The sequence below is a fragment of the Nansenia antarctica genome, assembly GCF_963989245.1.
Source record: "Nansenia antarctica genome assembly, chromosome: 9".
NCBI lineage: Eukaryota > Metazoa > Chordata > Actinopteri > Argentiniformes > Microstomatidae > Nansenia > Nansenia antarctica.
This window is the reverse complement of record NC_137679.1, coordinates 12535978-12549008: the sequence shown is the minus strand read 5'-3', so window position 1 is coordinate 12549008 and position 13031 is coordinate 12535978. Positions and strand designations below refer to the sequence as shown.

Below are 13031 nucleotides of genomic sequence, written 5' to 3'. Positions count from 1 at the left end.
AGGAACACCTATAATGAAACACCCACAGCAGTGAGGCTCACTTAACACTAGAACAGCCGTGCCTTTTTTGACTTACTATAAGAGCCGCCTCGGGGGTCAAATGACCATAGTCTTTACAATGGAAAGCTGCTATTTGATCGCGTGAAAGTCCAAATTAGTGTTGCCCCTGTTTCACAATAGCCTCAGTGTTCATATCAAATTTAAGATGATCATTAAAGATGGCACCCAAGTTGTAGACTTAAGGCAGTTATTGCATGCAAAGGATTGTCGACCAAAAGGATTGTCGCCCAACTGGAGCCTGGTAAGTAACCGATTTCTTTCCCAGGTCACATGACATCCAACATACATAAACATACGTGTAGGCTAGTTTACTGACCTGCTAGGCAGCTGTAGACCTCTAGACTAGACAAACGTAGCATTAGCAGCTAACTGGCTAGTGGAGTTCATAACAAAAGCAGTAAAATCTGCGAGGAGAGATCCGAGGAGAGTTCTTTCTTTTTAGCGGACACATTTGACTTCCCATGGTGCTTCGGGAACAGAATAGTGTGTCTGAAAGCACACAGCCTGACGAGGGACGTGGGTATGTGCCACTCTAATTGGTGCCTTGGTAATCGCCTGCAGTGCCCCCCCCCCCCCCCCCCCATCCTCTCTGCATTGGAGCCGTGTCAACAGGCTCTCGGCTTTCAACATAAAAGAACATGTTTAAAGAAAGACTCAGGGGCGCATGGGAACGTCACTGCTCTGCTAGCTGTGGGCAGTGGTTGCCTACTCCACATGCAGAGAGATAGTTCTCTTCAGGAGACGGAGAGCAAGCTAGAAGGCCCTCTGCACTCAGGGAAGCGGAGGAGCGATAGCAGGATGTGGGGGATGTAAGAGGACCTTACTGACATGGATGAGGGTCGGTTGATTGGGCTGCCCTTCACACTCTGTCCTACACGTAGGTGTGTAGGAGGCTCGGAGAGAGGCTCTAATGATACCAGCCTCATCTTTGAGGAGCATCGTCAATGACTCTGCTCAAAGGTCAGCTCACTTTAACAGGAAAAAGCTCAGATATCGAGCATAAAAGTATCGAATCCATGTCAACACGTGAGGAGGGATGGCACATGCAGGTAAGGCTTGGGGCAAGATCCAATAATCCTATCATTTTATCATGTTCTCACTGCATGTACTGCAGCTAGAATCCCTGATCTTAGCGCCATCCCAAGAGCCCCTGCTACTACTTCTAGTACATGAGCAACAACAAACCCTGAGTTACCATAGTTACTTACAGGACAGACACCACGTCTCCACGTTGCACTTGGTAGTTCCTCACACTCCAGCGGTTCAGGAGGACCACGTCAGACGCCAGCGCTCCGTCAGGGTTGAGGGAGGGCTGAGGGAACACAAGACACACACAGTAGAGTGATATATCCCTCTCAGAGTAGTGACGTAGTGGCATGCTGCCATGCTGCCCTCTGTACATGTTCTCCTGTGTCTGCTGATTCCTCTTGGAAGATGTGGGTGAGATGCACCGTAGCCCCCCCCCTCCACAGATAAACATCTTACCTTTAATCGGAACGGAAAGATTACTCGTATCGAAAGTCAGATTAAGGTTCACATAGAGTGCCCCGCCCGCGTCAGTGAAGCATTTTTGTCCTTCTTCTTTTGGCTCTATACTCGAGTTTGGATTCGAAATTAAACAATTACTATGAGGTTAAAGTATAGTATTGTCACGGGTATTTTTTGTACATGTTAGGGTATTTCAGGGCACCAAAAATGCAAATGCTAAGCCAAGAATCTAAACCATATAGTACATTGAAAGCTCTCTGATGCAGGGTCGGTGCAGAGGTCTAATACTGTCTGTTGCCACAACAACATAGCCTTGGAGAACCAGTATATCTCTGGAGTTCACATTCTGTTTCACTTCAAGTGAAACGAAACATGCTAACAACAACAACATATTCTCACAGGACAAAAATAAGTCAAGGGGGAAACAGGTGTCTCAAGAGGCACACAGTGCTGGGGGGTAGTAGATGTCTCAAGAGGAGCAGTCAAGGTGTAACCTGAAGAGATGGGTCTTCAGTCTCCGGTGGAAGATGGGGAGTAACACACAAACAAAATATACCAACAAAATATCAGAGTTTTATCCACAGTACACAATAAAGCTAACATCACAGAGTACCGTACATTCCTCTGCACAGTCGACTAATAAATTAACCCTTTCATACTTTCATACTCAACAGACACGCAACAGGACTTTTTCCAACAGCCATGACTGCAACTCTATCCCACAGTTGTCTGTGAAGAATCCCCTCCGAATTATATATTCTTACAACTTAGTTTATGTCACTTCATCGAATGACTGGTGTGTGACGAAGCCCACTCAAACTGGTGGGTGACATGACACAGGCAGAATGATTCATTAAACAGGATGTGCGCAGGCCATTTCACGCTTGCCGGCGTAATTGACAGAATATCTCTTATCTGTCTGCCGAAAATAAATATCCCTATGAGTGCTGCCAGCCGCAGAATCTATCTGTTACAGCTGGCTACTTTATCATTCCCAGTTTCAGTCATATTTTCCCCATATTAGATGCGTGTATTGTCTAAGAGATGCCTGTCATGCTAGCTCGCGAGCACCTAGAATTCATAACAACAGAAGAAGAAAAAAAATCAGAGACAGGAGACAGTTTGATGAAATAAGATTGTCTGGACGACAATTACATTTCGTGCTGCGGTGCCTAAGGCGAGATCAGGGAACGTTGTAATAATTCCATTTGGAACGCTCTACGACAGGGACGTGCGCAGACACGGCAGGTGCTTTTTCCCCCCCCGAAGAAAGGCACCTGAGGGAGTGGGGGACACTCTGTGAGTGGCAGGGCAAAGAGGTAGGGTGTCTGTCTGCACATCCCTGTTCAACAGGGAGAGGCAACTGCATATAGGTTATGGCCGAGAGCATAGAGAAATCAGAAATACATATTCAGAATGCCTCAAATAGTGTGAAAAACCTTTTTCCTAATAAGGGAGTGCATGGGAGCAAAGCGGGGCCTAATGTAACCTTGATATTGACAGGGGGCCTTTGGAGTCATCTTGCAGCTCTATCACGCAAGCTGTCGGAGCGTGAAGACAGGTACAGCACGGTGGAGAAGGAGTGTCTGGCCATTCGGTACTCCTGTACTACTGCTGGGCGCACGTTCACCCTCTACTCCGACCATGCTCCCCTCCAATGGCTCCACCGCATGAAGGACGTCAACGCGAGAATCACCCGCTGGTACCTCGCGTTGCAGCCCTTCAATTTCGTGGTGGTCCATAGGCCGGGGGCGCAGATGGTCGTGGCCGACTTCCTCTCCCTTGCAGCGGGCGGGGGGGTAAGTGGGGAGAATGCCGCGTCCGGCCTGCAGAGGGGGCTGCGGGACAGTTGGTGGAGTGTGGATGGGGTCCTGACTGACATCGGCCAATTAGGACCTCATCAGTTGGCTTTAACCTGTGTGTTTGTTTTCCCTGGCGGGGCAGTGACACCGGGTGTGACAGTTGGTGACCAGAGGCAGTAGGAGCAGCAGCAGAACCAGCGCGCCGAAAGGGTGGGCTGTGGAGGAGCGACTGCCGAGTGTCATAATTGTTATTGTTATTATTTATACGGACCCCTTTTTGCCAGCGCACCTGGAGTGGTGCGGCTGAGGACTGTTGAATAAACGGGCTGTGCCCAAACCCTCTGTGCCCGGATCCATTACAAGAACAAACAGGTTGTTTTTTTTTTGCACAGGGCCATGTTGTGGGATCTGACTCAGGGTCAGTAAAGATCATGCCACCTGTTGCAGTTGTATCAGGTGAGATGAGGACATTGTCTTACATGGTACTCCTCTCTCTCCTTTTTATAGATTATTGAACTCCATGAACTCTGCTACAACAGGAAAAGGTACAATAAGATCAGTAACAATGGGTGGAGAAAAGAGAAGAGTTTCACCTGCATCGAGGCCCCCTCTACCCGTGCCACGTAAGCCAAGCGGTCGAGGACAGTCACAGTGACGGGCACGGCCACGAAGAAGCCGCTCACAAACGCCCGGAAATACCTGCGGCCAGCCCCAGCCTGCTGAGCCATCGCCTGGGGAGAGAGCAGAGATCAGCCAATAACCATCAGTACAACCAACCATGTCCTGCAACAACCAATAGAGATCTGGATTAAGATACTGTTGAAACAAAGTGGGCTTTGATTTCACACTCAGACAGAGCACTGCATCAAATGATTTTTTAATTAGAATTTCTTTGGTTTTGTTTTTGTTTTTTGTTTTTTTAAATCTCCCTCTCTTTTCACTGCAAAGATTATGAGGCCCAGAAAAGTGTGAAATAACAGTCTCACTGGCCAAGTAATCAGTGGGTTTATATACTGCAACAACAACAACCAGACCTTCCACCTTTGGATCTGACTAATCCTACTGACAGTATAAGAGTTTTTACAGTTTGTACTTCATAGGAATATCAAGAAGGCCTTAGTGCTACATGTGTCATTACCTCCCTTGGGTTACCTTGTTGGGTTCAGAAAACCTCACAACTTTAAAGAATTCTAGAGGAACAACAAATATTGATGCAGTTTCCCCACCTGGAGTTTTGACTGTCTGAAATGCTAGTTAAAACAACACAACATTTTGAGACATAGCAGTGAGTCATTTTTAGCGGGTCACATAGCAGTGAGTCATTTTTAGCATGTTTTTAACATCAGTGTGGCTCACAACTAACGTTTCAGAGAATCCATCCCTTTATGTTTCTCCAGTCGCCAGTCCATGGACAGCAGCCCATTTATTGCAGATGTATTACGGCCTACGTTCTTTAAAATAAAGTTGATGTGAATTCATTCAGTGAAGCTGGTCTCAGAGCAGTAATATTTAACTAAAAGTTTTTAGTCCCTAATAGGCTAAGGAAGCAATTTACCATGAGAGGAACCGGCTTCGCCTCGTGCCACAACCCTGTACCAGTGGTAAATGAGTCCACAACCCCCGCCCTCGAATGGTAAATTGCTTTTCTACAACAGCCACCACATAATATAAAAAAGAAATACACAGTTGTAACATTAAATTCAGGTATTTACAATCATTAATCGTTTCAGAATACATATATCCTTCCGCCACAGAATATAGTCCCATAAACAAGATCAATCATTGCATTGTAGGTCAGCACAGGTGTTCTTAATCAGATTGATTGGGAGGCGCATTGATACTGGAAATGCGGTCTGAACTGAAGGTTGTTGGGATATTTTCCACTGTTGCTAGCCAACCAGAATCCAGTATCCAAACATGCTGTTGTAGAATAGTTGTTTTACTTTTGTTACTTTGTGTTAGCTTAGCTGTATGAGTATGGATACATGGCTAACGGCTAGCATTGTGACACAACTCTCAATAGTCAGATTCAGAGACAACATTTGTGAACATAATGCTTACATGAATGAGTCTCTTGTTATAAAGGAGGCAGGGAGAGTTATGAATGAGTTTTTTATCCTTGAATCCTGGTTTGGCCCTATCTGGCAGAAACCGCACTGAAATAGAACTTCCAAACCATAACAGGATCATCCTGAGGATGAGAAGAAAACACAGAAGGGCAGGAGGACGACGGAGAGAGGAGGACAGAACCGTGGTTCGCCCAAGGACAGAGCCGCCTCACCAATTATGAGCGTCCTGCAGCAAAGTGCTCTGCCTCTGGTCCTAGCTCCACCTGATGTAATGAAACTAATTAAAAGGCCAACCACAGAGCAGGTGAAGTCAGCTATCGGCTGCAGGCAGACACAGACGCCCCTACAGCATCCACAAACAACAAACGAAACATTTCCTGTGCCATATTTTTACGTCCTATTAAACACATTAACAGTCATCTCTTTTCTAAACCCCATCATAGGGTGTTCTAAGACATCAGTTACCAGGTGCTAGAGGGAAAGCACTCCAGCATTGAGGCAGAAAATCCATTCTAGCATGAAAATCCATCTGACATGAACATATTGCCATGCTTACTTGCACTCTCATGTAGCCTTGTACACAGTCGCAATCCATAATAGGAACAATTGTAAGCTGCATGAGGCAATATTGGAGAGCAGGTGGGAGGTGAGATCACATTGACTGCTTTAGGGTTTTAAAACACACCGGCACCCAATGTCAGCTGAGAGACCTACAAGTGTCTGGGAACCAAAGTCTAGGCTTAAATCTCACTGACACGCAAATCTCATCCGGAAAAGATGACAGAATCAAAGACAGGGGTGCAGTACTGTGTGGGTACATGGAGACTGTATGCCAACAGCTTGAGGTAACACTACAGTAGTGGGATAGTGTGTGTGTGTGTGTGTGTGTGTGTGTGTGTGTGTGTGTGTGTGTGTGTGTGTGTGTGTGTGTGTGTGTGTGTGTGTGTGTGTGTGTGTGTGTGCATGACAAAATAAACTCTTTCCCCACAGAGCCATGACCAAAGTCCCCCATCTCCCGTCCCCCCCAATTCACTTCTCCTGTTTCTCCCCCAAAGGTTTGGTTTTGGTGCTTCTGGTCTGCAACATCTTCCTTTGCAGGGCTGCCAAGACAAGTTGTGGTATTATCTGTATCAATAATGCACTGAGCGCCTTAGTGTTGCATTGTTTACTGCGATATGACAACTGCACTCAAGCACATTAAAGCACACTGCACTGAGGAAAAAAGCCTTTATCAAAGCTGAAGAGAAAACACATTAATACTGTCGACATGGTGACAAACGAGTTAACGCACCACATCTCTTTCTGAGCTCATTTGTATTCATGCCAATGCCCAAATGTGCAGGAGCGAGCTCTGTAACAAGCTGTGGCAATATACTAGACAGGTTATCATAAGCAAGCACTTATATGGTGTTATTATATTGAGCTGGGCAAACAAATTTGAGCATGCAACATTTTTTTGTTGTTGAACAAGAAGAAAGTAGACAGTGGCTAAAGTACACTGTAGTCACATTGTAGTTAACCATGCAGGTGGTTAACATAGGCCGTAGTTTCGGATGCCTCCAAAAGAAAATGTAAAATATACTTCCAGTTTTTGTGAGGCATTCTATTACAAAAATATAGAATGATATAAATCACACACCCAGGTTACCATAGGCTGATGTTACCAAAACCATTGAAAACTGAGAACAATTAGACCCAAGTCATCCCACTTTCAGACACTTGATGTGTTTTTAGTGTATTTAGTTGGGATCTTTAGTGGTTTACTGCCAATGGTTCTACCTTGGGTATTATTGAACTAGAATTGCATTTCTGGGCCCTGTGTTCCATATCACATATGAGTAATGTCACACTGGAAAGGCCGGGGTAACAAGGGATGTTACACTAGGGCACCAAGGGATACTGATTACGGTTAGCTATTACTAGATTTCCCCAAACTCTCTGGAGTTCTGCAACCACAACAGTTCGCAGTTTTACAGCACAAACCCATCACCCAGAGAGAGAGATTGATGAGGGCTTTAGAGACCAAAAGCTATTGCAACAGGAAAATGGACTGGGAAAAGCCAGATTAAGCCAGACTTACCGAAATATGTGTCTGGCTATAAAGGAGAACTATTATGCTCTTTTTCCACAAGTTAATGGGTGTGTTCGAAATGGCATACTAGCATACTACTCATACTAGATATGATGTAGATTTGAGTATGCGAGAGCGTTCACACTGTACAGTATGCAACATTTTAGTATGCGAGAAATCTAGTATGTATACTCAAATATGTATGTATACTTAAATATTTTAGTATGCGATCGATGCATGCTATTCATACTCAACATCCTGCAAATGCATTGCACGTCTCTTCACTCTCGTCAAACTGCGTCATACAGCTGTTGTTTACAATGGTCTGGGAGCCTGGAGACCGAAAGCTCGCAATAAACATCGCGTTTTGCACAGATTTGAGTGTGCAGATGCTGCTTTTTTGCACTCTATTTGATACTCTTCAGAAAGCCTCTAAACACCTCTGTTTCAGTGCTTTTCCCCACATGCTGTTTCATGGATGGGGCTGGGTCAGGAAATCATCAGCGGTTCGCTGTGCGGCAGCACGGAGAAAAAACACACAACTACACATAAAATAAAATATCCCTGTGTTCCCCACAAAACGGAGGAATCCAAAACCATTTAAATGGAATCGATCAGAGTTTCCCTTAGAATGTACGAATGTGCGGGGGAAATGTTCAACATCCACCCACCCCCACCCCCCCAATGAGACCCCACACTACGTAGCAGGAGGCAGCCAGTCTGAATGGCTTGTTGAACCACATGTTTGTGTTCCTGTTCCTGTTCTGTTTCTGTGTTAGTAGGGTCATCAGAGACCCAAATGTATAGCACAAGCACTGAAAAAGTGAGTTTTTCATGATATGGGACCTTTAATGTTACACCTAAAAATTACAATCGAATGAAATGCATGTCATAGGACTACTGGACCACCTCTTTCAGCCAGTATGTGTGAAGGCAACACTGAAGTAAAGATTACACATGAGAAATACAGAAATAAAAGAGCCATAATATCAAACATTTTAAAGTATAATCACAAAGCCACAAAGACCTTGGTTATGTCAGTAGGTTATGAACTGAGTATGTCCAGACAGGACCTTGGTGATGTCACAGTAGGTTATGAACCGAGTACGTCCAGACAGGACCTTGGTGATGTCACAGTAGGTTATGAACTGAGTACCGGTACATCCAGGCAGGACCTTGGTGATGTCACAGTAGGTTATGAACCGAGTACGTCCAGACAGGACCTTGGTGATGTCACAGTAGGTTATGAACTGAGTACGTCCAGACAGGACCTTGGTGATGTCACAGTAGGTTATGAACCGAGTACGTCCAGGCAGGACCTTGGTGATGTCACAGTAGGTTATGAACTGAGTACGTCCAGACAGGACCTTGGTGATGTCACAGTAGGTTATGAACCGAGTACGTCCAGACAGGACCTTGGTGATGTCACAGTAGGTTATGAACTGAGTACGTCCAGACAGGACCTTGGTGATGTCACAGTAGGTTATGAACTGAGTACATCCAGACAGGACACTGTGCAGCACCAGGCCCAGATGCTCTCACTAACCCTGCCTATGGAGCTGCTCTCTCACTAACCCTGCCTATGGAGCTGCTCTCTCACTAACCCTGCCTATGGAGATGCTCTCTCACTAACCCTGCCTGCCTATGGTGCATTGGGAAGCATGACCTCTGGAGCACAGCTTGTAACAGCCCTCCGCAACACATGGACTACTATTTCAGCTCATCTCTGGTCTGATTTCTTATTTTCACCCAGAGAACCCACATCGAGACACATATAAAGCAGACCACTACCTCATAGGTATGAGCATGCCTCTAGGCAAGTTTTTTTAAGTTCAAAAGTTCATGGCTTAGGCTATATATAAAATAGTGTTTCATTAATTGCTCATAAAACACTGTTTCCACTCTGGTCTTGGCAAGGTGCAACGGCACCAAAGCAGGAGTCAGGGCTGCAAACACCAACACATTGCAGTGGAGAAATTAGAGGCAGGAGCAGCGGTGCAAGACCTCAGGGCCAAGCAGGTAATAGTAAAGGACATACCGTACTACTGTAGCAAATCTCACAAGAAATAGGCTATCCTTCATAAAATCAATGTGACTGATTTGAAGCTTTTCGAAGGCTTCCGTAAGTTCAGAGAACACATCACAACGGGAGAAGTGGACAGGACACAACGTCAGCTAACAAATACGTCAAGTGACAGTGTGTGACTCTGTGTGCTAAAAAACACCCAAAATATCTCTCTCCTCAACAAATACCTCCAGTCCTTCCTCTAAAAAACACCCAAAATATCTCTCTCCTCAACAAATACCTCCAGTCCTTCCTCTAAAAAACACCCAAAATATCTCTCTCCTCAACAAATACCTCCAGTCCTTCCTCTAAAAAACACCCAAAATATCTCTCTCCTCAACAAATACCTCCAGTCCTTCCTCTAAAAAACACCCAAAATATCTCTCTCCTCAACAAACAGTCAAGTCCTTCCTCTGTGTGCTAAAAAAAACACCCGAAATATCTCTCTCCTCAACAAATACGTCAAGTCCTTCCTCTGTGTGCTAAAAACACCCAAAATATCTCTCCTCAACAAATGAATGAATGGTCTTTATTGTCATTGATATAGTACAGGTACCAAACAACGAAATTTGGGTCTCCTTCGTAAAAAGGCAGAGAAACTGTTGCGGACTTCATATTAAATCTTTCTTTACGATTCAGATTATTTTAACAAATACATCAAGTCCTTCCTCTGTGTGCTTCCTCTGTGTGCTAAAAAAAACACCCCAAATATCTCGCTCCTCAACAAATACCGGACTAAAAGCACTAATTAGAGAATCCCATTATCAATTTGAAAGAGCCTTTTTCCATTAGAGAGCTGAAAAACAGAGTGCCGGCAGCAGATTGATTTTTCTTGATGAGTGCTTAATTAAAGACAAGGGTCCTCCTCTGCAGATGGAGAAGTAGCAGCTCAACGGCTCCATCTGTGACTACGGCTCAGCAGCCAGGGTCCACGTGGTCAGTCCACACGGCTGTGTGTGAAATGGTGCATGGCGTCTCCTTCGTAAAAAAGGCAGAGAAACTGTTGCGGACTTCATATTAAATCTTTCTTTACGATTCAGATTATTCTAACAACCTATTTCAGCGGTTATTTGGTCGGTGTGACGTTGTTGGTGTGAAGTTGTACACTAGGGTAATCCCCTTTCCCTAATCACTGAATATTTATTCGTCTCCAGAAGCTGAATGAAATAGTGTGATGCAGGGCATGACCACGCTCACTCAGCCAAAACTAAGGTGATTATTGGAGGGGTGTCAGTTTTTTGACTGTAAGCTCACAGGATACAGGCCCACTGCCCAGACCCACAAATGGGATTTGTCTCTCAAGCAGAACATCAGACTCGGGTCTTAAAGTCACAGCGTTTAGAACAGCATTACAACAAATCCCTTCCTCTGCTGACCTTGGATATTTGAGGTCAGGGTAACAAAGTAATCACTCACTATGAAGGGTATCCTTTTTTTGAAAACACAACATACTGTTAACTGTCAAAAGTGAAGAGAGAATTGGCTCAGCCCTCAAAAGGGATCAAGTTCTACCACTCTGACGTGACGTAAACAGTCTGCTTTCATCCTATGCACCAGTGATGCCATGGATTTAGAGCTTAATAATAAAGCTGATATTTTATTGTTTCCATTTAACTAACGGAAACCTAAGGTAGGCCCATCATTTGACTATTTGTATGTAAATTATGTGAGGAACACTCACTGTTCACTTCATACAGTATAAGTCTTGATGAGTACAAAACGAAATGGGCCTATCTTAGGTGTTGCCCTCTATGGTAATTGATTTGTGACCGTATCAATCTGCTATCCCAAGGAGAGCAACTTCAAGATAGAGCTTTCAGTGTGGCAGCTCCCACCCTCTGGAACTCTCTCCCCACAGCGATCCGCAATGCCCCTACCCTGGACACTTTTAAATCAGCCCTCAAAACCCACCTGTTCTCTAAGGCCTTTGGCCCCTAGTCTAGTTTTTTGTCACTCTCGTTGTCTTTGTTTCTTTGCTTTATTTTTCTGTTCTGTCTGTCTGACTGTCTGTCTATGAAATCTGTTAAGTGTCCTTGGGTTTGAGAAAGCGCTATATAAATCTAAGCTATTATTATTATTATTAAGATCAAGTAGGCTGTCTGGCTCTAGACCTGGCTCTAGACAGCCTACTTGATCTTGAAGCACAAAAGGATACCCTGTCATACTGTAACACACATACTACTAGGTAAAAAAAAAAAAAGCATTTTTAAAACGTTTGTGACATGAAAGCTTCAGTTGTGACACAATGGCACAGAACAACGTTTATTAGGAAAAGACAAAATTACTATGAATGAGTTATAATATAACTATATCATTAATCTACGTTATGTCCCATAACCCAAACACAAGACATTATTTTATTGCAAAACCGTGCAATATACTAGGTGAAATCCTAGTCAAGAATTTGCATGATGCAGCACTGCAGATCAATCATAGATTTACCTTTTATTATTACCATGTATATTGTTTCAATAAAAGACTGTTTGGATTCACTGTGTATTTTGCATCGTGTTGATGCACATGTGTGTGTATGGTGGTGGAGCACAGAAAGAAGAACAGTAGCTGGTAGTAGGCTATATGAAAATTACATAAAGATAGTAGAAAGGGGGGTGGGGATGTTATAATTAATTGTATTAAACTGTCATTAATATAGCATGTTGAAATGTGACCGTGGAAACAACCTCAAAAAGTAAAGTATGTTCAACAACCTCAACATTCTCATTAAAAGGCTTAGGGGGATCCCTTGCATCCCTGCTGTTAATGTTTTGAAGGGAGCTTTGCATTGAGTGAAGTTACACATAACACAAACCCATCCACTGTTTATGAGTATCACACCAGTGGTACAGCCAACTCCACTTGTGTAGCGTTATGGGACTGTTCCTTTATCCACTTGAGTAACACCATCCTGTATCTAGGTTATCTGGTATAATTGGTAACAACGGGTTCATATAACGTTAATAGATAAGAAAGACACTAGTCACACAGTACACATTGTGCAGCCTCGCGACCTTTAATCCTGCTGCTGTACGGATTTATGTCACAACATGCTAGCATGCTAACTAGAAGAACAACTAGGTCCTGGTCTGTCTGCACTACTTGGTTATATGCATTGTAGCAAACAACGGCAGGCTATCGCTGGTTATACAGAGAAGGTTGTCACACCTTCCCTTCTCTGGTAGGCTGTCTACTTCCCCCTAAAATGCCACTTTCCCAACTCCAGACCGATCATTTCACTCACCAGAAATGTGACTTCCGTGCTCGTGCACCACCTGTCCCTTCTGGAACGCCTCCGCGCCCCCGGGTCTTAAAGGGTTAGGACTTACAGTGAAGTATATTTTTGAAAGTGTTTTCTCCACTGATCCCCTATATCAGTGATTGGTGGTGATTCTCAACAACATTTATGGTCAGCAATGTAATGTATGTATATATACCCAGAAACTGCTTCTTCAACAGTAGCTCTTATTAACGTTTGTAGG

General features: G+C 44.2%; 1 protein-coding gene across 1 annotated transcript in view; it reads right to left on the bottom strand.

Moving 5' to 3' along the window:
- Positions 1 to 12820, bottom strand: part of immp2l (inner mitochondrial membrane peptidase subunit 2) — an 85860-nt gene extending 73040 nt beyond the window's left edge. The window contains exons 1-3 of the mRNA XM_080539401.1: positions 12794 to 12820; positions 3944 to 4081; positions 1269 to 1372 (exon numbers count right to left, since the gene is read on the bottom strand). Of these exons, the coding sequence (XP_080395527.1) occupies positions 1269 to 1372; positions 3944 to 4078 (239 nt within the window). The 5' untranslated portion in view covers positions 4079 to 4081; positions 12794 to 12820. The remainder of the gene's footprint in view (positions 1 to 1268; positions 1373 to 3943; positions 4082 to 12793) is intronic.
- Positions 12821 to 13031: the final 211 nt, after the last annotated feature.